The 23,291-nt window shown below is 43.8% G+C and overlaps 1 protein-coding gene across 2 annotated transcripts in view; it reads left to right on the top strand.

The window, feature by feature from the left end:
- arhgef10la (Rho guanine nucleotide exchange factor (GEF) 10-like a) overlaps positions 1–11,378 on the top strand; it is a 105,694-nt gene extending 94,316 nt beyond the window's left edge. For both annotated transcript variants that reach the window (XM_041957453.1, XM_041957445.1), the window contains 3 exons: positions 3,777–3,948; positions 9,028–9,150; positions 9,728–11,378. In XM_041957453.1, coding sequence (XP_041813387.1) covers positions 3,777–3,948; positions 9,028–9,150; positions 9,728–10,278 — 846 coding nt within the window. In that variant the 3' untranslated portion in view covers positions 10,279–11,378. The remainder of the gene's footprint in view (positions 1–3,776; positions 3,949–9,027; positions 9,151–9,727) is intronic.
- Positions 11,379–23,291: the final 11,913 nt, after the last annotated feature.

The raw sequence follows: 23,291 nt of genomic DNA on the forward strand, positions 1-23,291 counted from the left end.
TCGCTAATGTGGACTCAAGAGGGCTGACTTCACAGGGGCTGTGGTGCATATCCAGGATCTAGAGAAGCAGTACTTGGCACCTGTAGCTAGAGATATGACTCGGAGCAAGGCTGGAGGGTCATGGACTCATTTTAGCTTCACTTCTCTCCATTGTTTTCCCCAATGGATATTCACCACTTTGTCAGATTTGCTGCACTTTTGAATCATTTATCCATGACTTTGCTGGACACAGTCGCCTGTCTCGTTTGACGCCACTGATCCTTGCACCCTACTGCTTGGTTTAGCCTCTTTTTAAATCTTCACAGTCGATCATTGTTGACGCAGTATTTTTTAAATACAACCTTTTCAGTCTTTTTTGGTAAACATGGCTTTATACTTACTGCAGGGTTGGAAATCGCCTCCAACAGAAACCCAAAGGATCATCGCCACTTAAAAATTTGTGTGTGCTCTCAGCTTTGTACCACTCGATTATGTACACTTCACCCCAGTGGGGATACATAAAAATCATAGTGCTGACAAAACCTCAGCAATAGAATGGCTGCAAGGAAAGAAACAGACAAATATGGCTGCAGGAGTGTGAGGATTTAGAAGCTGTTGTATCAGTGCTAAGATGCATATATCTTGTACCAAGCTCACAAAGCCCCAAAATGATACCTCGGACAGTTTTGACAATTACATGTTACCACAGAGGTTTAAACAAAGGAAGTGGCTTAGAAACAAGACGGAGATTACACATTAGCAGCAACGTGAGGCTCAGTGGTGGTTTGAAGTAAATGTTAACCACAGCCTGCTAGCATGCCCACAGTAAGAATGCTAACATGATGATGTTTAGCTGGTATAATGTTTAGCATGTTCGACATCTTAGATTAGCGTTGTAGCATGCCAGCATTTGCTAATTCCCAACACAAAGGGGACCTGAATCGGATAGCACTGTCATTAGTTTTGCAGGTATTTTGTCGTAAACCAAATTATTGGACAAGAAATGTTTTACCTGATGGTTCTAGATGAAAAGTCAGAGGGTCACAAAGGTTGTTACAGTTCAGCAAAAATGACAGTACTAAATTTCATGGCGATCCATCCAATAGTTGTCATTTTCACTCTGAAGGGGGAGACCTCTATGAATGGGTCCACCATGTTATACCACCATGTTTCTGCTGGAGCCCAGAACAGACAAACTAAACACTGGCTTTAGAGACCACTTTTCATGCCACCGTATGTTTTCCTACACGCTTGGAAAGGAAGGAGCGAGGCGAGGGTACTGAGTTGGTTTCAGAGTGCAACCTCAATCCTGTTAGAAGCCACGAAAGCCTCCACTCTGGTCCTGAAAGTGAACTGGATACGATGTGGCAGTCAGTCAGTCCCAGTGGCCAACTGAGGTACTGCAGCAAAAAAACATCACCAGTTAATTGGGCAGAAAATGAGAAAAACCTGAACCAACAAATGTGTATTTTATTTTGTAGGAATCATGCAGTAGAGTCTGATTTGTATCTGATCATAATACAGCACTTTGGTTAACATTTGTGTCATGATTTCAGACACTTCTCAGCTTTGTCAGTCTCTATGTTATTTCAGAACTTCACAAGCTTTAACACTTTGTGGAGGTCTGAGTCGCTCCCATGTAACCAAACCTTAACAAAGTAGGACATGCAAGGACATACAGGCTTTGATCAGTACTGACTGGCAGGCCTGTTCCTTCCTCGTCCCATTACTATTTCTTTTTCTACCTGCTTTCTCCTATCACTCACACGTCCACTCGACTCCCTCGCCATAGCCGAGAGCTGAGATGTGGACTTAGCGCTCAGTAAAGGACAAAGACACCTTGTCACCGAGCGTAATGAAGACCTAATGAGCTGTTCAGACCAGCTGTAGTGTTTGTGGCTTTAGCTCCACTGTTACTTCCCTGCTGGTGGAGGACTATAGGAGGGATGCTGCTGTTAGTGAGACACTGCCGAGTTGAGTAGAAAGGGCATATTGCTACTGTCAAGCTTCACTGACCACCTCATCTCTGTGAGCAACGCTGGAATCAGCAGACTAACACCAGGTTGTTGGTTGGAGGCAACAGTTGTGGCTTGCACTTCTCCCGTGTTTGACACAGAGCAACAGCGATCAACATGTTTGGTTTATATCCGTGATAAAGTATTATGAGATGCTGTTGCAAGATTGGCTTAAAGGTGAATTGATATGGATGTAATAAATGTTAAATGAATGATTTAGTCACATTTTCAGGCACTCTTTGAGATCCTTGTGTATCCCAGTCAGATGAAACTATTGTATACATGTAGTTTCCCAGAATGCCTTCCAGGTGGTTTGAAACATATGGTAAGCAAGATGGCAGCCAACAATTACAGCATGTCAGCCATTGATTAGCTGGTCGTCCCATTTAGAGCCACCAGGCTTGATAATGATTAATGTGATAATTATGCTGCATGTACACTGCAGTAGGGCTGTGTTTTTCTTGACAAACTTGTCAGCTCATTTGAATTGCAATGGGTTATTGAAGGTGAAATTTGCCTTTTCATTATGGGTATCAAATTTTCTGATGGCAGCACTTGAAAAACGAAGAGATGCATTGCATATCCTTTCCCAGGCAGAGCAGGCACCCACTGCTGAGGAGTCAATTAAAAGAGAAAAAGCACATCAAAGTCTTCCTTCCTTTTCCCTAATTTCAAACAAAGGAGGGCCCACTGGCAAGGGCACATAAACAGGTGGTAATCCCTGTCCGCCGGTGCACTTGGGTTGAGGTGGGGGGTGCATTCTCATCTTCGCTCACTCGCTCTCACTGACTAATTGCCCAGCCTCATGCAACTCATGCATTGACAGTGATACCGGCTCCAAGATGATGCCCAAACCAACCCTTGTCACGCCTTGGACCGCAGGGGCTGCATGTGTTGCCATGATAAGGCTCATTGCATTTATTTCAAGCTACTCATTAAGACTGTGTGCCTGAAACTCTCTTTTTCCATTGTGCTCTTAAAAAGATAGAAACCAAGGGAATGATGCAAAAATATGCCCCATGTGTCAGGGACTCTGTAAATTACAAAATTAGGAGGTTCAGTCTGACTTTATTTACAGAGAAGTGTGGAGCGACGACTGAATGTAAGATTCAGGGAGCTTCCACTGACCTCATCATGCCATGATTCAGTCATGACACCTTGTTATGTTTGATCTAAATGAACACTTCGCTTTGAAATGACTGTCACGATAATTGGCGTGCAAGATAAAAAGCTGTGTTATCAAAGTGTTTTCTATGAGGCACAATACAACCAGCACAGTCATGACTTCCCTTGTTGTGATGGTTTGTATGTTTTTGATGCATTTATATCAAGTCAAAGCAGCACCTTTCCTTCTCTTCTCAAGCTTTATTCTTTTCCTTTCTTATTTTTATTATAATATTTTGTTTTTGTTTTTGTTTGTTTATGGACTCTACAGTTTGGAAAAATGGCCACATGTTTAATGAATGAAGGAGGAGTGTGAAATAGATGTGATGTTGCTAAACTCTTTACAGAATGGCTGGCTAACATAAAAAAACACTAAAACATTTTTTTAAAATAATTGCACTGAGGCTATAACTGTAGAAATGTACAAGTCCACAGATTATATGGAGAAAAATCCCCCCCAAAAAATGTCCAAAATAAGATACCAGAGAGAGCTGACCTTTCAGTTTTATAAATGTTTCATTTTCCAGCCATAGAAATGTGATTTGTTGATGATGCGGATGATTGCATTTTCCTCCCACGCTGCCTTGATTTATAACAGTGTTGTTGTTTCCATCACAGAAATTTGAAGTCCATCCAGACCCCATGATCAGCGTCGCACACATGGCGTGTGCCGGCGGAGGGGTGTGGATGGCATTCTCCGAGGGTTCCTCCATTCGTCTCTTTCATACTGAAACACTGGAGCTTCTGCAGGAAATCAACATCTCAACACGCTCAACGCTGCTGAACACCGGTACAAATTCATCACGCATCACACCTGGGCCTCACCGCCACATACAGAGGTCAACCTCTGTCCTGTAGTGCAGCAGACACAAATTTTGTGTTAAAAACAAACAGTTGCTTTTCTTTGTGACAGTTTATTGTTATTATTCGTACTGGTCATGTTTTTGTCTTTATAACGTGAGCGCAATGACGGGGGACCCGTTTAACGCTGATGGTGCTCTCCTACCCTGAATGGTATTCTTGTCTTGTCCTGCTTGGGTCTTGCACTTTGGGGACTGACCTGAATACGTATCCATCTCAGGCCTCCGTAAAGCCATAATAGAGCCATGGGGGTGAGAGATAGGGATTAATAAAGAAGTCACTGTGGAGCAGTAAAATGGCAGCCTTAAAGATTTTCATACTAAGGGTTCCCATGGAAACGCTTTTGTCTTTCTTGAAACGTCCATGCTTCTGTTCTATCGCGCCCGTTTTACCTCTTTTTCTCGACATGTACCTCCCCACTTTCCTCCCTTTTGAGTTAATATTTTCCTTTCTTTTTGTCCCACTTTCTCCCTCTAACACTCCGTTTCATCTCATCCGCTCTGCCATAAAATCCTCTCATCCTGCGTTTCCCTTCTCACTGCAGTCCGTTTAGGATGCCACAGATAGCCCATTACTTCCTGTGTGCCTTCTTTCATGATGGATGAAATATTTATCACACGGTGTGGGTGTTCTCCCTTTTTCGAGGGGAGAACTATGGTAAACAAATTAGATGGCAGTGAAACGTACCTAAAGCTGTCCACTGGTGATAACTCAAGCACATGTTACTCAATGCCAGCTTGCCTGAAACATGTTCAGCCACTGGCACATGGGCCATTAGCTCATTCAGTACATGTGAAGATCATTTTTGGCTTCAGGGAGTGGTATAAATGCATCTGGATTTAGGAAATGTTGTCCTTTCCGTTGAGTCACACCACGCTGTGATTGATGTATTTAGAGCAACACTCAAAGCTGTGGTAGCCCCTCATCTCGTCAGAAAAAAAGGTTTTCTCTCGTGAGTTCAGTAAAGAAAGAAAGAGCAAGAAATAAAAGCAAAAGCTAGAAACATGGATGTGTTTCAGACACCAAACCTTCCTCTTACCAGATCAAAGTTCCCTTTTTTTGTTCCAGAGGAGACTTTAAGGAGAACAGACTCCTATGGTCATGCCACCAGGGGGGGATCCAGTGACCCAGAGGTCATTTGCACCCAGCGCCAGTGCTTCCCCCTTGAAATATGCAGCAGAGTTTAGGGAGGGTGGCAGCCTCAAGGCACGGCCCTGGGGGAAGTTACAGGGTGAAAAGGAAAAGTTGCTCGGCTCATGTCTTCAGGGTCCACAAAAGGAAGAGGATCTTTGACTTAAGTTGTGATTTGTTGAGCTCACAAGAGAAAAGAGGATCCCCTGACACTCTACAACCACAGATACTGCACATGAAGCACTGGTAGTTTCTCTCTATCAACGGGTCTCTCCTCTCCTAGGTTTCTCCTTGACTTATGCGAGGACATGCAGTAATGATATACCCCCTAATCCTTTCCCCTTAATGTGATTTATACTCAACGGGGAATTCCAGTTGCAGTAAACAACAGAGAAGTTTCTGAGGCAGAGGAAACTGCTGATCTCTTCTCTACTAATGCCTTTAATAGTTCTATCCTTAGGGTGAAAAAATAATATTCCAAAATAAAGTCCTCAGTGACATATCACAGGGAAGCATTTATCTTTGGAGACATCGTCTTTTTAAGGCAAATACCGGCTCCCACGATAAACCCACTTCACACTGTCGAGTGTGTGCGTTGCCGCAAAAATTGGAGGTGCAAGATTGCTCGAGGTTAAGATATACTTCCTTAATCTCCAGTGCCTTTGTCATTATCCCTCTTTATCACTGCTCTTAAAGACAATACCTGGGCCCACATCTTCCCACTAACTTCAGATTTCATGGTAACCCGAGAGTGGGTGTTCACGAGTATCTCCCTCTCTCACTTAGGATCGCTAACCAACGTACAAATAGACTCTGAGGCGACGTGAGCAGGTGGCAGACAGTTTCAAGATAAAGGCCGATTTTGCCGGCGCCTAACTCGCTGTTGTGACCCTCTGAGTTCTCCACCTAAAGGCTTCTCTGTTTGCTGAATATCCTCCTCTGCTCTGCCTCCACTTCCTCTTCCACGCAGCTTCTTACTAGGAATGATTCATCCCTGCGCAGTGAAATGAATTCATTAATGACACTGTTGGGCCACTCAGGCAAATCATCATAATCTGAGCATGACACAGAACAAACATGTAACTACAGCTACACATGTAAGACAGCATTCTCTCAGTTGTGATCAAATGAGTGTTGGTGTAATTCAATTATGATTGCCATGGATATTATGGTAAATGGTTCTATAGATAACTAGGCCACAATGGGAGCCAAGAGCTGAGGGACCACAGAAGGAATACAAAAATAAATCCACAACAAACAATGTTTTTCATTCCTTTGTTAAGTGGAAACAAAGGGTGTGCATGTATAATAAGAGCGTGCAATTATTCTTTCCCCGTCACTAATTCAGTGCTACAGAAACATTTCTGCTCTGGAAAACTTGTCAACAGAAAACGTACGTTGACTCATGATGTACTCCGGATGTAAAAAGTTAACTTTATCCAAAGAAAATCGCAGCTTAAGATCACCCTGAGGATTATTACCACACTCCATAAGGGAAAAGAAAATCACCTTCAGTTACATCCTTTGTCACATTAGCAGAGAACGACGATACTGACCTACTATATCTCATCAGTTCTGATTCGCTACGGACGGACGAGAATAAACTAACTTACAAACAAATGAATGCAGCATCGTCTATGTTTGCATGTTGTTTCTACAACCACGTCAACCTCCTACGGTAACTACGTGAATATAAAATATGACATCAAAATATGATTATGCAAATTTGCGTGTCCAAATGCACAGCTGTCTTCTTTTTTAATAACAAGTCAGTATTAATGTTCCTGCCACTTACAGACGGCCATATAGAGTGCTTTGTTTGAAAGATGAGTCCTAGACTGACAATATCTGTGAAGATTCTCAGTTATCCAAGGAGGGTTGAATCAAAGGCAACTGAACTTGGTCATTGTCAAGCCATTGGTACCACTTTATAGACAAAAGCCTGGCTGTGCCATGAGCTCACCAGCATCCTCAACCTCCATATGGGCAAAATAGAAGGCAGAGACCTGAACTCCGTCAGAGAACCAGCATCGAGCCACAAAGTTAGGAGTTATCAGAACCCTGCAACAAGTGCCCAGAGCCAAGAGAAGAAGCACAAACATCAGAGGAATACACTTAAAGCTTGTGGATACCCTAACCGGACCTTTGTACAAACAGCCACAAGATCCAGGAAGAACACCAACACTGCGGGTGGTGAAGAAAAGAAGAACAAACACAACAACATCGTCATTCCATACATGTCTGAAGTATCTGAAAAACTCAAGAGGATTTTCAACAAACACTGCATCCCTGTGTTTCTTTTACCAAAAAACTCACAAGGACAGAAACTAAACTAAAGAAAAGCAGTCTAGTGTATGCAGTTCAATGCAGTGAGGAATGTACAGACTTGTGAATCAGGGATGCTAAACCGCTGATAAAATGCATGGCTCAACACAGGAGGGCCAACTCCTCAGGCCAAAACTGCAGTTTACACTTAGTCCAGGACAACAACGTGCATATTTTGGACAGGGAGGACAGATGGTTTGAAGTAGTTAAGAAGGCTTTCAGTAAAAAATAGAGAAACCATCCCTCAACAGAGGAGGAGGTCCACAGCACCACTTATCCTCCACTAAAAAATGCAGTCCTCTCATCGTTTCCCAGGAGATTTAACAACCATTCACATTTGGCCTCATGCGACGACTCCAACGACTGCTGTTACAGCCAGGAGCACTAATGACCCAACAGGTATCAGTGACCTTAAGAATGAGCATAGATGTTAAATACCTGTGACTCCCCACCAGCCAGTTAGAACTGGAGAAGCCTCAAGGATGAGGGGCGAAACCTTTTCAATTTTCTACAACCAAGTCCAGTTGGCCTTGATTCAGCCCTCCTGACAGTGTGCAAGCTTGATAGAGTGAGATGCACTCTCTGGAATGAGAGTACCTTAAAATCAAAACCTTGAATGTTATCGACAGTGCAAATGCTTGTGTTGTTTGGTTCTGTCTAAACTATTGACGAGACTGTTTGAAGTGTGGTGTGTTCAGTGTTTAGTGCTTATGACACCAAACAAGAACACTTGAAAGAATCGCGAAGTTGTATGTTGCTCTGCCACAACAGCTGCAACAAAAATAACAAAAATGTCAGGAAGGTGTCAATCAAGCGCCGACTGAACGTGCCCACACAGGCCCGAGAAGAAGTCTGATCCGAACCGAAATGATTGAACACCTGAGTGGGTGAACCATGAGCTCGTAGGATCTGACTGATATGAAAGGATTATGATGTCTGTATTTGAAGTGCCTTTTAGGATGTTTGTCGTTTTACCAGTAAAAGAGAACTTCCCTGCATATCAGTTTGCTATGTACAGTAGGAGGTGAAAACTTTAAAGCTCAATATTTCAAAACCACACAGATCTCAAGCAGCAACATATAATATCAAGCTCACAGAGGTTTGTTTTCTACTTTGTGCTCTTATGAGAATTTTTCTTTCAACTGGGTCAGACGCAAGTAGACAAATCCAATTTTTCATAATCTTATGTAACCCAGAGCCCTAGGTGGCTGTGCTCTGCATGTGTTAAGCTTGTCAAATACAGATTGATCACAGAGCTTAAACCTCACCCAAAGCCAACACTGATAACCAACAATGAAAGTATTTTTACTTTTTTCATCATGCCAGGACTGAACAGTTCATTTAATACAGCTGGAAAAACCTGATAATAATAAAATCAATGGAAGTTTGTAATTTACTCTCTAAAAGGGACCATCCAGTCTGTAAAAGTTGTGTCATTTTGTCAACAGGGTGTAATCTATTATTCTTTGAAAAGACCCCATAATCTGTTGTAGTTTTGAGCTGTCTCTAGGAAACTCAATTCAATTTTCTGTCAATGTGTTCTATATTGCAGGTCAAAAGAGCATGCGAGTCACAAGTCTCCTAATTTGCCAGGGGCTGTTATGGGTGGGAACTGCCCAAGGCTTAATTATCACTCTTCCAGTTCCCAAACTGGAGGGCATCCCCAAAATAACAGGTATGGATCAGAGGGAGGCGGCCGACCGTGATTGAACAGCCTCTCGAGAGGTCAAAAGAAAAGTGAAGCGTTTTTTTCCTGATAGAAAATTACTCTGCACTGCCCATTATTGAGGTCACTCTTCACATTTTTCTTGTGGCTCTTGGAATCAGTACCGATATTACCAGGCAGGAAACACACAAATCATACTGTATATATATATATTCTTGCAGGGTTATTTAAAAACTGCCTGACAGCATTTTGTTAATTATGCAAAGTTCCTACTTGCACAAACCTTGCTTCATCATCATCTTCTTCCATGCTAGTTCATTGAATACTATGTAAATACATCACAAACTATAGCCACAGTTATTACTGTTGCAGCGGTAGAATTATGATAAATGAATGCAGTTAACTGTCCATGACATACAGTATAATCCAGGGTTGAGTTCAAGTCATTTTCAGCTCACACAATTCAAACTGAAACTTGCATAATAACCTCCTTTAAGTGATCTAACTGACAGTGACTTGACCTCAGCCCAGAGGAGAAGCAGCATTTATTGTCTGGGTGACATTTAAATATTGTGTCTGCCTACAGGAAAGGGAATGATCTCTCTAAATGCCCACTGTGGGCCCGTGGACTTCCTGGTTGCCACCACCAGCACTCTGTCTCCCGAACTGCTGAAGAGGGACTCTGTCGTGGACGGCCCAGACTCTGCCTGTGGAGGCGAGGACCGCAGCGACACCTCCTCTCAGGAATCCCTGCAACAGTCCAGCTCCTACCAGGGCGAGGGGCGAGGCAAAGGACGCGGCGTTCTGCTGCAGTACAAGCTGCGCTCCACGTCAGGACTGCCCGGACGGCCGCTGACGGCGCTGGGCGACGAGGCGTCGGACTCCTCCCTGGAGTCTTTGGAGCACAGCGTGGAAGATGGATCTATCTATGAGCTCAGCGATGACCCAGAAATGTGGGTTCGGGGACGTCCTTGTGAGAGGGACGGGGGACGCAGGGACAGGGTGATCTCTGCAGCAGTTATCTCTGGAGGCAAGGGCTTCCGCAGACTGAAAGAAGGAGCAGCAGCAGGTACCAGGACAAGCGGGGAGGGTTTAGAGAATATTCTTATGGTATGGCAGCTCCCGCTCACAGTGTGACATGGAAAATATACGGCAAGGCGGGGTGTATTTATAGATGTCTACCCAGCTTAGCCTTGAATCACTTGTTCCAGAGATTCAAGGCATTTGAATATATGATGAGAAGGTGTTGCCACTGTGACACAGCTTGACATCGTTTGATTTAGCCCGTGGTGGAGGCTAAGACGTGTTGTTTATTAGAGGTACTGTCACCCCATAGGCCGCTTTGAATGTTCAGGATTGTGCGTCATCATCTTCCCAGCAGAGGCCACCTCAGATTAGTTCCGCGTGATCGTTTTGATCTGGTTCCTCCTCCTGCCTTAGTTAAGACTGACATGCCTCATTTTAACCTCATCACTGCTGCGCGTGCTCTGCAACGTTTATTTTATGCGAGGGACTTCTGCGCGAGCGCCCGTGGACAGCGCGCCTTTGAGAGGCAGCCTTTGTTGAATCTGCCATGCTCTGCAGAGTTAGAGATGGACATCTTTTATCTGATCCTGTGGGAGAGATCCCATCTGTTTAGAGCTGAAAGCTGGGGACTTCCACCGCATCACAAAGCACATTAGCATCACTTTATTAGCTTTGCCAACCTTTCTGTCATCCCATACAATGTGAATGTGCGATAGCTTCTATTGTGGCTCAAAATTGAAACTGTGCTCTCTTGTTAAAAAAAAAATCATTTTTCCTGTTTTGGTGCAGCTATTGCAAAAATGATTTTTGGTTAAAAAAATCGAGTTGCTTCCAAGAGTTTACCATGACTTTTTTTTGAGGAGGGTCATATTAGTGATGGGCTAAAACTAATTTGGAAAACAAAACATGAGAGTCAAAAATATAATTGCTCTACAATACAGAATTGACATTTGTGCTGCAGAAATCTTGTAATTATTACAGAGTCATTTGAGGAAAAGGAACTTCTTGGTGCCACATCATCTTGCCTGAGCACTGTAAATGCCAGATATCTCTTTCATTATTCTCTTTCATTATCATCTATCAGCTAGATAAAACAAATGTGCACACAGGGTTGTTCATAAATAACTCACATTAGCTGTAAACTCCAGTTACACATCAAAAGCAAAACTCGATAAACGAGTGATGAAATAAAAGTGCTGCAGCCATCCAAACTGCTGTCGGCCATGTATCAACAGAGGGGAACCAACCTAACAGAGATACCAGTTATTAATTTTCAATAATATACAATATGATTCTGATTAAGGGTGGTGTTTTGCATTAACAGCATAAGCCTGAATTACAATTAACAGGCACTGGTGTATATTATGTGTCATGCTAATATTTGGTTAATATTAGTTAAATGCAAACATTAATATCATATGATCAGGATACGAGGATGGGCATAAACAACCCTACATCCCTGTTCAGTGGAGACCTTGCATCTCCATTTTGGGGTGGTTATAAAGTCTTCTGATCATTTTAAGATTACATGGTCTGTCTTTGACCCGCCAGGCCAATAAAACCCTTTTAACAGCATTGAATGATTTAAAAATGCCGTCATTAGGCCGTGTACAAGCTGCTCTTCTTTTTTTTTAACTTGTAGAAATATTTTGGATATACACAGTTTTTATCCAACAACAGCAGTGTGTTGAGCCGGTATGAGAAGCGCTCGGTGGTGCTGAGCCTGTAATAATGTAAAGTTTTTGCTCCGTAACTTATTAATTCTAAGTTATAGTCGCATTGGCAGGCTTGTAAACACGGACTGTGGCAGCTATCTCGCAGGCAAAATCAAGAAGTCCATTCTTAACAATGCACATTTTTCACAGCGTGTTGACACAGGAGTTGCAGGCCATTAAGAACACAGCTTTGTGGCTTTTGAATAAAACAAGCGACGGTGGGGGTTATGGTATATCATTTTTCTCCACCTGCATTTCTACGGAGCCCCTCCGCCACACGTGGATTCTCGTCTCATCCCTTCATCACAGATGAAGCGTAAAGTTCATGTTTACTATTTCCTCGAGGCACATCTGAGGTTTTTCCCTTTTCTTCTCCTCCTCACGACCGAAATTCAGAAGCATCTTAAACATCCTGCTTTCAGCCAGAACCATTCAAAAAATAAGATGATGTAAACCGTCCTCGGATGCTGTCATCTAAATGTAAATCTCAATGTCATGTCAGAAATGTATCCTCCAATTCATGTGCGATGCAGTGCTGCCGGAGCCACAATGCCACGATGGTCACTGCAGAGGTTGTTCATTCAACCTTAACCAGAGGACAAGTGTGTGTTCCTGCTTGAGTGGCCTGATGAAATAAACATGGCTCCTTTACAGAGCCGCCATAGAGGTCGCATCGTTGCACTTTTTGGCAAAGTATATCCGCTAACAACCGAACTCAAAAAGTACCGTGATGGCGATGTTATTGACTCACGCATTTCATTTGCTTACACTCCATGTGTACAGGTATTATCCATGCACTGAATATTAATACTCTTGAATGAACGTACTGTACTACTAATTAGAGCTGTTACTGTACTAATGAAACCTGTATTCTCTTTTCTAAAGAGGACTCTGCATCAGTGTTGGTGTTTTAGATGAGACTGCGTAAGCCGCAGCGTGCAGGTTATTTTCCTGTGGTGTTAAAGGGTAAGTCCTGTTTATTCGGCCTTCATATCTATCAGTTACAGCAACATGTGCTCCACAAGTTAATAGCTGACATCTGGGAAAACGGTGACATCATTAAAAAGAAGTCACATGATTGCACAGGTTTTAAACAAAGCAGTTATCTTTTAGAAAAAAACGGGAAAGCGTCACATTTATCGGCCAAATCGTCCGCTGAAAACATCTTTCACAGTTTACTGACCAACTTCCAATCTCAACTTTGACCTACCATACTTGCGGTTGCCGTGCGCACAGTTTTCCTGTGCAATGAGCCATTATTACTGACATATTGGGTGCATCGACCTTTCGTTTTACCACCTACGACTGTTGGCTTGTTTACAACCTGTGTGATCATCCGACTGCTCGTTCCGTGACCCCTCTGGCTCCGTTGGAACGACGTCGCTGTGCTCCCATATATCAGCGACTACTTTGGTGAGCAAAAAAAAATTACAATAACCGATTGAAATGATGGCCAAATCTACAAAAATGATAACTGGAATTATCCTTTAAGCAAAAGTATTACACATAATGCCATCACAGGCATACGGAAACCGTGCTCATTTCCCTCTGGTACAATACTTTACTGTTAAATGTCTAAACGTTGTCTAACAAGCATATGCTGAATTAAAAACATCTTTAAACGTGAGTTTGATATATTTGTTTTTTCACTCATGACTGATGATATCAAGGGTTCATTAGTTTACTGTACATACTGTACATCTGCAGCATTATAATGCAAATGATGCCACACTTTTTGCTGCTCCTCTGACTCAGCAGCAGAAAATCCCGTCTTTGATGTATCATTTGGATTATCTCTTCACTTTTTTTTTTGCTGTTTGCTTATTCAAATAATAATAAGCTTACCTCAACATGTGCTGGAAGCCATCGCTTAAAGAAACGACACAAATCTTTTTGTTGAGTGAAAGTAAAGGAAAGGACGACTGAGCATTAGAGCCACGGTCAAAAACATAATGGGAGGTTTTTTGAGAAATAAGTCCTAGTATTAAGAGTTGTCATAGGAAAGTTTGCTTCATGTGTTATGCTCATAGGTGCACATGCATGTTTTGGCATTGTCTGACAGTCAATAGGCTACTGTGCAGTTATTTTGACCTCTAATTCCCACTCACTTATCGGCACCACAATAAGCTGCACAGAGGTGAGATTTATGCCTGATCAGTGTTTATTTTCCAAGAGGACCTGCGGTTAGTTTAGCACATGTCGACCCACATCCTGTTGCTGTAACTTCTCCACCTCTAATAAAGAACAGCTGCTTCCCCACACGGGCTCCCGTGTCTGTCACATGGTCGTGTCGCCGTGTCGGCCTGAATGGGAGACCGCCGTATCAGCAGAGTGCAGAGCAATAACATAATGCACAGCAGACTATAGGACAGGTAGATTCTGGCTGCCTTTCAGCTCGTTTGCATAAAGTCCATTGAGCTTTAATCACTTTCCGATGTCATGACTGAACTCTTGTCTCAGCTGGAGAAAACCAGGTCCCTGCTGTACTCCAGCTGCTGCTTACAAACAGTTATTGACTCATACATCATGGAACTGGTGTCATTTTCTCATCATCAACCTAATCTCACAAAAAAAGACAGGCTGCTTCTCAGCTTTTTTTTTTTTGTAAATAATTGGAATATCCTCATAATAATTCTGACTATTTTCTTTAAATTCCAACTCTATTCCAAATTTTGACTGATTTTCTAAAAATATCATGACTTTATTGTTGAACTCCCGCTCAGCGTGGCTCTGATATCCTGTTGTAGGATACAAAGAGTGAACGGTAAAAAAAAGGTCAAGTGTAATTTTGTGCTCAGCGGTGTTCCATCTCCAATACACCGCTACTCCAGACATCACATTATGGGACACACAGTCCAGACTGGACTTTTTCTTGCTGACTTACAGTCAAAAGGAGAATCAACAAACAGAAAAAGATTGCTAATTAAAGGTCAGTCGTGGAGGTTTTAGTGGCATGTAGAGGCGAGGTACCTCTCTCCTCACCCTTCCTTTCCAAACATCTGGAAGAACCTACGATGGACGTGAAACTCACAAAAACCACTTAAAGGATAACTTTCGTTTTTTACAACCTGGACCTTATTTGAAGCATTAAATACGACCATTTACTCACCCAGACAACTTTGGTGGCATTGGAGTCGTTTTGAAGAAATTAGCCCCAGAGGAGCGGCGCGTATATCCGTATAATGCGAGTACTCGGGCATCCATGCGCAGCCTCTATATAACTCGTTCATATTCCAATATTTTGTTATGATATGCTGGTGCTATTCCCCTCTGAGCCTGTGGTGGCATGTTATCAACATCCGCCGTCTCTAGACAACTACCTCTGACATGGACTAACTCTGCGGCGGTCGGCTACGAATACGCAATAACGAACCATAGCTGTGCCAAACTACAGCTAAACTAGCCGACCGCCGGCTCAGAGGGGAATAGCACCAGCATATCATAACAAAATATTGGAATATGAACGAGTTTCGCCGCAGATTATGCGTTATATAGAGGCTGCGCATGGATGCCCCGAGTACTCGCATTATACGGATATACGCGCCGCTCCTCTGGGGCTAATTTCTTCAAAACGACTCCAAATGCCACCAAAGTTGTCTGGGTGAGTAAATGGTCGTATTTAATGCTAGAAATAAGGTCCAGGTTGTAAAAAACGAAAGTTATCCTTTTAGGCCTTCTCTAGAGCCGGTTTGGTTTGTCCGTTCAGGGCTATGGTGGGAAGAGGAAGATGACCTGCTCCCTCTGTAGAAAGCTCGTTCTAAGGTAACAACAACTCGACTCTTACTGTGGCAGTTAAGGGAAAAAAAAGTTGCTTAAAATCCCTCGAATTGGCTGTTTCTTTTTTTCAGTTTCAGGCAAACTGCACTTTCTATGAGTGCAGCATTTGAGTAAAACTTCTCAGCTAAATGATCACCATTGAGACTTGGTTTTGTCAAATCCTTCATGCCTCTTCACCTTCATCCGAGGTGGAGTGCCAGTGGCTTATGTCGCTGCTACACTTCAGGGAGACGAGCGGGATTGTTGCGAGCGAGCTTAAACTGCAGGTGAAAACACACACAGGGGAACCACCGCCTAACTTGGCTTTATCTTTGTCTCTCTCTCCCTCGCTGTGTTTATTTATGCCTCTCTCTTTCAAAGCGCGTCAGAGAAATCCACACAGAGTACAAATTCACCATCCATCATAGCGGGAAATGAAGCGGTGTGCTATTTCCTCATGACCAATCATCAGGTCAGCGTGTGCCGCTGCCCTTTGACCTGAAAGTTGGGTTAATAGCATCCTCCTCCTACTAGCTCCACATGGAGCAGTCAGGCCACATAAAGGCCCCCCTCCGGTGCTGACATTGTCAGATAAAGGCGAGCAGGGCGGGTGGAGCGGGGCTGTGCATCCACTGAAGTGAGCCTCAGCAGTAGCCAACAGGAAATTATCAGCAAAGGTCACCGCGAAAAGAAATCATAACTGATGGGTGAGAGTTAGACGGAGGTTCAGGTGTGTGCCGCAACATTTAGACGATTGCGGCACATGACTAAACTGATGACAGCCAGCTGAGGCTTTCAAGCATTTAAATCAGCTTAAGGATGAAAAAATTGAAAAAATGATTAAATGTGCTGATGTCTCCAGTCATGCAACAAAACAAAAAATGGGCGTTCTCTGCCATTAATATGCTCCTCATCCTCTGTGGATGTGTATAATCTAGGCTTTGTTTACTTGTACTCTTTTCAGTTCTGCCGCGAGCTCTCGTTTGCCCAAAGTTTTTGGCTTGTGGATGTTACCCCGGGAGCACCCAACACGCACACCAGCATCCAGCAACACAATGAGGATCGCACCACCACAGGAGGCTCCTGAAAGGCTCCATACAGCTCCAGTGAGAGCTGAGAATGTAATACAGATCTGATGAAGCAGTGCTGAGCTGCCCCTTGTACCTGGGTCAGCAGCAGAACGCATCCCCGCCTGGGAGCAAAACGACAGAAGGAGAGGCCGAAATGCTTTGCGAGCGTCTCATTGTCGAGACTCAAACACTATACGGCGTAAATACTCGTGCTTTTCCTGGTGGGACTTCACAAACCGCCTTTTCTAAACCGTCTATAGATATTTTCTGCCAATTAACCCTGCTTCAGGACAGATTTTGCTATCTCAAGCCGCAGCTTTGCGCCTGTGCAGCTCACGGCGTCACTCTCCCTGCGTCTCAGGTATAATTTGCATGCCTCGGTCAAGGCTAAACTGAAGCGGATGAGGCGTCGCGGTTTGAAGGTCTCCCTGCTTTATCTGCCGACTCCTAAAAGCCTGACATATTTGCATTGCTTTTCATTTCCGCAGGCTTGGCAGTGCGAATGATAAAGGAAGAGGAGCGCACTGTACAAACCTTGCTCGACAAAGGAGGCAGCAGCTAATGATTTGCATGTGGAGAATGCGAGGATAAGGCCCACACAGGGCTGCTGGGATGTTATTATCGGCCTCCCATCGTGGCTGGGAGCTGATGCCTGTCAACATCCAGTACACAGCCTGAAAGAGAGGGGCTGGGTCACACCTTGGTGTCAGACGTGGCTGTCTCCTGCGGCAAAGTCAGGTTCACATGAACCAAAAAAAAAATCTATATTTCAATAGAGGATATTGTTTTCCAGTTCACCAAACTTCCAGATCTGAGGACTAAACTCCCCCAGCACCCGCTCTGTGCTCGGACCCATCAATCTCACGCTGTATTTTACAATGCTGTCAGTGCTGCTCCCAGATATGCTTTATTTACTACCTTTTAATCATGCAAAAGATTAATGAAAATTTGATCAGTGTACATTATTCGACTTGTCCCCGACGACAGGGGTCCGCTTAATGGCACGACACCGCGCCTGTATTGAATAGTTATCATCCCCCGCAGTGTTTATCTCTCGTCTATCCGTATGTCGCCTTAGAGGTTCAGAAAAATAAATGTAGTGCTCCATAACGGTGGCATCTCTTTAATGCTTTCCTATTCTGCGCCTTCCTTTGGCTCTGACATTATCGCCTCTTTTTTTTTGCAGTCTGTAAAATCATAGTAGGTGAAGTGCAGCTGAGGAGTTTTATAGGCAATATCCTCCAAACACATTTATATAATGTCTCAGAGCCTGTACTCCTATCTCCACTTCTTATTTACTGTTATATGTATAAACATGCTGGTTTTACATGCTCTGCACTTCCCTCTGTCCCGCAATGTTTTATTTTCTAAGACTGTTTGGCCCTTTGAAGGGTGACCTTCAATTCATATATCTATTGCTATAACTCTCTGCTACTGTCTCAGCGGGACCTCAGTGGAGGAGATAAAATTTCTTTTTATGCCTCACAGTGAATCAAGTCACTTTATGCCAACGTTTCTTTGACTATTCAAACAAAATGAGAATATCAGCATTCCGGTCGAGGCGCTCTCCTTTTCGCATCCCTGTTGAATTTGGATGGCGGCCAGAGAACATTTCAGAGGTAAATAGCGTGTTGAATGTGGCTCCGACCTGGCTGCATTTCACCAGAGGAGCGAAATATGTCCTGAATCATTTACGGCATCAAAAACATCCCGTCTTTTTCTCGCTCTCGCTGTCTGTTTGACACGCTGACGCAACGCTTGCATCGCCTGCATGCATTCACATGAAGGCTGAATAATGCTCATCCTGGGCCTGTTGTCTTTTACTAATAGCCAATCAAGTGTCCAGTGTTTCGACCAGGATGCAGTTAGGTCCGGTTTAACCTTTTTCTTGCTCTCTTGCTCTCAAATCTCTCGTTCTTTCCTCACTCCTGCCCTCCTGGGGGAAGATGTGCAGCAGCTTTTAGTGCTGTCGTCCTCGGAGTGACAGATGGAGGCTATTAAAACACATTTTCATTGTAGTACGGTAAATAACGCAGCCATGTTTTGTATAATATTACTTTCCCCAAGACGGTGCTAGGATGCAAAAGGAAGCCATATAAGCGTCTTGTCATGGTTTTACTATGCGTGCACGGTATATCTGTGATTTAGTTCTGGAGGGTTTTTCACTGAGCTGCAGTTGTTAGATTGAAGTAGTCAGTCCGGAGCGAAGTATGGGGAAAAAAAAAAAAAAAAAAAAAAAAGCTATGACGGCACCTCATCAAGCCTGATTTCCAATCTCACAAAAAGGGAGGGTGACTGAGTAATGGACTTTTTCCACAAGGCATCAGCGCTGACAGCCGCATGCACAGAGCAGTTAAGATTCTTAGCTTTTCAAAGGTATAGAAAATCAATATCGGCGGTGGCAGGTAGTATGATATTTATTCAAAATGCACTCCCTCTCTCGATAAAAAGAGGAGGTTTGGCTTTGCAGGAAGCTTGGCAGCTTAGAAGCTGTCTGTTTCATGGGGTGGACATTCACAGTAACCGACGATGACAGTTTCTATTTTTATACCCCTCACTCCTCTGAGAGATCCTGAAATCCAGCACTGTCACAGCGGTCGGCTGGCGCAGGGAGAATTTTTGTTTAAAATGATAGGATGGGAAAAATATTTGACTCGGCTCAAACATCCACTCCTGATTATCTGCAACCGGCCGAATATTGCGAGGGGATACTTTACGCTATTTACATCATAAGTGTCAATAAATAACTGATAGTGTTGTTGTCGAAGTCGCAGCTGCAGTGGAGGGTTTATTTCCAGGACGCGCATGCTGCTGACACAGTCAACCACGTTGCTGATGATGCAACCTTCAAATGCTGTCCTTCACCGATGATACCAACCTTTCCAGTTGTATTGGGATGTTATGGGAGAATAAGAGAACCAATAAAACGAAATGAGTGCTGTACAAAATGATCAATGGCACGAAGTGTATGAAGTAAACAATATAATCATTCAAATCTGGTGCAATAAGCGCAGATTCTAAAACTCTGATTACATGTTGTGGATGAATCTGAATGATTTACGTGATAAAAGCATAACTGGACATGTTTTGCACAAGTTTCACCGTGTGTGCGAGGAGATGATCTGGCTATGCAAAGGGTTAATGCGAGGTTACAGGTGTCTGTTTTCATAATGGCTCTAAATCACAGTCGCCTGCTAATGTAAATGGTTTCTGGTCCTGCAGATCCCACTGAGACCTCACCGTGCGGCAATCAGCAGCTTTTAGCTTTAGCTTATTGTTCGGTTTTGGTTAAGTCACTTCATCTTTCGCCGACTCTCCCAGTAAATCAGTAGGCAGACATTCATGGCTCACTCCACGAGCTATTTGGATGCTGCCTGCCCTGCATGATGCGGCAGCTGCAGCAGGGGGGCTGACCCGGGCCCCCGGTTCCCTGAGGGGTCCACCTTGAGCACTGTCTGCCTGACTGAACATGCATTTCTGTTGTTTAGCTGAATATATTTTAAATAAAGTTTGTTTGTGTCTTCATTGCAGCAAAGAAACAGCACCAGCGGGGGCGCTGTGACCTCTATGCAATGTAGTTAGTTCTGCCTTCTTCGTACGCCTTTAACAGTGCCGCCCCCACTCCGAGTCCATTTGGCTGCTGGGAGTTTTAAAAGCTTGCAGCCTGTTGCTGTTTTTGTACCAATTAAAGTGCAAGCAGACACCTCACAAGCTATTCTCACTCTCAACAGCTCAACCCTCCATGTTCGGTAAGTGTCCTGTTGCTAACTCAGCTAGAAGCCAAGCAAGTGAAAATGTTAGCAAGGACCATGCAGCTAGCTCCTAGCAGGTAGCCGTGGGTAATATGCGGAAAGGGAACCGTGATGATGATGATGATGATGATGGGTGTGAGGATTGCCATGTTCATGCATGTTGGAGTTTTGGGACGTTGGACATTTCCTATAGTATACGAAGGATTCCATCATTTTTGCTGGGTTGGATTCAAACTGACAGCTGCTGGATGAAAGCATCATTGCAAGTTGTTTCATGCTCATTATTTCTGATGACACAGGTTTGTCGTAGGTGCTCGCTTCCTGGCCTTTTTCAAAAATGGCGTTTTTCATTGCTGCCTGTGTTGTGCACCTCTTGGTTATTGCAGTACAGCCACACACTGCCTGCATGCTGGTAGTTTGTTGTCATGCATGGGTTATTTACGTGATCGCTGCATGGCCGTGTGGCTGTATGAACATCCAACGTCACTGAATGTCAACCCGTGCATTCATTTGCCTTCTCTCCTTTGCTGCTGCCCTGCTAGTTTAGTTTGCTTTATGCTTTGTAAATGGACTGGTAAATGGACTGTATTTATGTAGGCTTTCCTAGTCTGCAGACCACTCGGGGCGCTTTACAACACAAGCCTGCATTTTCCCATTCACACATGGTAGCTGGGCCACCTGCCCATCACGAGCATTACACCCCGAGCAACTTCGACATGCGGACTGCAGAGGCCAGGGATCGAACCACCAACCACCTGATGAGTGGACGACCCACTTCCCCAAACGCATCAAACACCTTCATGAGACCAGCTCACGCGGCATTTTAGCGTAGCTGCTCTCATCACAGTCAGAAACAATAAGGCACTTCCCCACATTCATAAATCCACACCTTTAAAACGCTGCACGGTTTTACAGCATCCAGCGCAAACTGTGAATGGAGCGGCTGAAACACCTGCATTATTAATCAAACACAAGCAGGTGATTATAGATTTAAAAAGGTCATTTTCAACCTCTGGGATGTATTTCAAATCATATGAAAAAAATTAAAATATCTACAAATGGGCGGATTTTTAATATCTATCTTATTTCATTCAAACAGTTGTTTTCCTGTTTTCTCACCTCCCACCAGTCTTATTTTACCTTAATTCAGTAAAAATGGTCATTTGCTGTTTGTCTGGAGGATTATCAGGTCGGTAAGCTCAGCCGGCGGAGGTGTGAGACACTCCCACTCTGTCTCACCCCTGAAAGACCCTCCTCAGCCATTGTGCTGTGGGAACACTTGGGAGAGAAGGTCACCCTCTGAATATACAAACAGGAACTCGGTCGGTGCTCAGAATTCATGAGCGGCCCACTATACAGTAGTTTGTTGCCAAAGTACAAACTGATGCTCATGATGCCCTTCGTTTGGACACTTTGCATAATGGGAAAGGTATGAAAACAGTATTAATGTCAGACCAGCTGTCAGCGAAATACATGCCGCCCTTTGGTTCCAGCTCTGCTTTTGGAGATATTAACACAATAAATGCAAAGCGCGAGCATATCCGAGAACATTCTTCGACACCCTCGTGCTGAAACAGATGGGACTGGCTGGGTGTTTCTCATCGCTTGAGGTGGTTGTCACAGTCTACATCAAAATGGGCCGTGCAGGCAAATAAACCAGTGGTTATTTAAGTGATTATGTTGCTGTCACGGTGTGAAGTGTTTCTGTGTGTTTTTTCCTCTCTCTCTCGTCACTAATACTGGATTACCCCACTGGCTTGCGTTGCGAGTTAAACTAAACAGTTTGCTGTGCTGGTGCCTGAGAATTACTGCGCAGCCACAGGGGTTTCCCGGCGCACATTCAAGAAATTAGGTGGCAAAATAGAATAAAGTCTATACCCTGAGGGGCTTTTATTGTGATATCCACAAACCAGGTGGCAGAAGGTAGAAAGTAATCTTACGCAGGATAAATGCTGGAGACAGAATGTGTAAACACTTCAAATTGGTTGGCGTGTCTCAGGTTCAGAGCTCATGCGAGATGAAAAGCCCAGCGAGAGGGTGTCAGGGACAGTTAAAGCGTTTCAGAGACGTTATTTAAGGCTCTCCGTGGACAGGACGCCGATCCTGGAGATGGGAATTCCACATGCTGAACAAGCTGCAGTGAGATCAATATTTATGCCCGTCCACTCAAATATGCAACTAATTTGCTACAGACAGCACATTAGGATGAAATATGATGCAGACTGATTGCTTTTTCTGTTAACGTGATGAGGAAGTGTTGTTAATTAACGTATGGACACTGACCGTATCAGTAAAATATGTTTTTAATGAACAAATCAGCAAAATACATTCAAAATAGGCAATCTTGCAATGCACTACCCACTCGTGGTGACTCCAGCGTTATTCAGCTTGTTTATGGTACGTTTAGGTGCCGGCAGCACTTGGTTAATGTTAATGGTTAAGATTATGATCTGCTTTAATCCAGGAAAAGTCAGCAGTGATTGAGGTTTTTTAATCAACATTTAACCAAAATCAGGGTCTTTCCCTCAGCTTAACCCAAGCGCTCTTGTTGCTGACCACAGACAGGAATCTGGACCTGAACCCTGGATTCTGGTGTCGCCGCCCAGCATCCACCCCAACCACCACCTGGCCACTCCAGCGTGGTACATGCTCAGCATAGACGACGCTTCTGAGACTTCCCACTAGAGTCCGGCTGATCACAAAGGAAAAAATTGGCTAGCATATGTAGAACAGGCCTGCTGACTTTAAATGAGCTAAAAGTGGGACTGTAGCATCGCTGTTTTTTTGCAGGCCCCCCTGCGTAACGTTCGCTTACCAATTGGAGGCGATTC

Source organism: Chelmon rostratus, chromosome 2 (genome assembly GCF_017976325.1).
Source record: "Chelmon rostratus isolate fCheRos1 chromosome 2, fCheRos1.pri, whole genome shotgun sequence".
Classification (NCBI taxonomy): domain Eukaryota; kingdom Metazoa; phylum Chordata; class Actinopteri; order Chaetodontiformes; family Chaetodontidae; genus Chelmon; species Chelmon rostratus.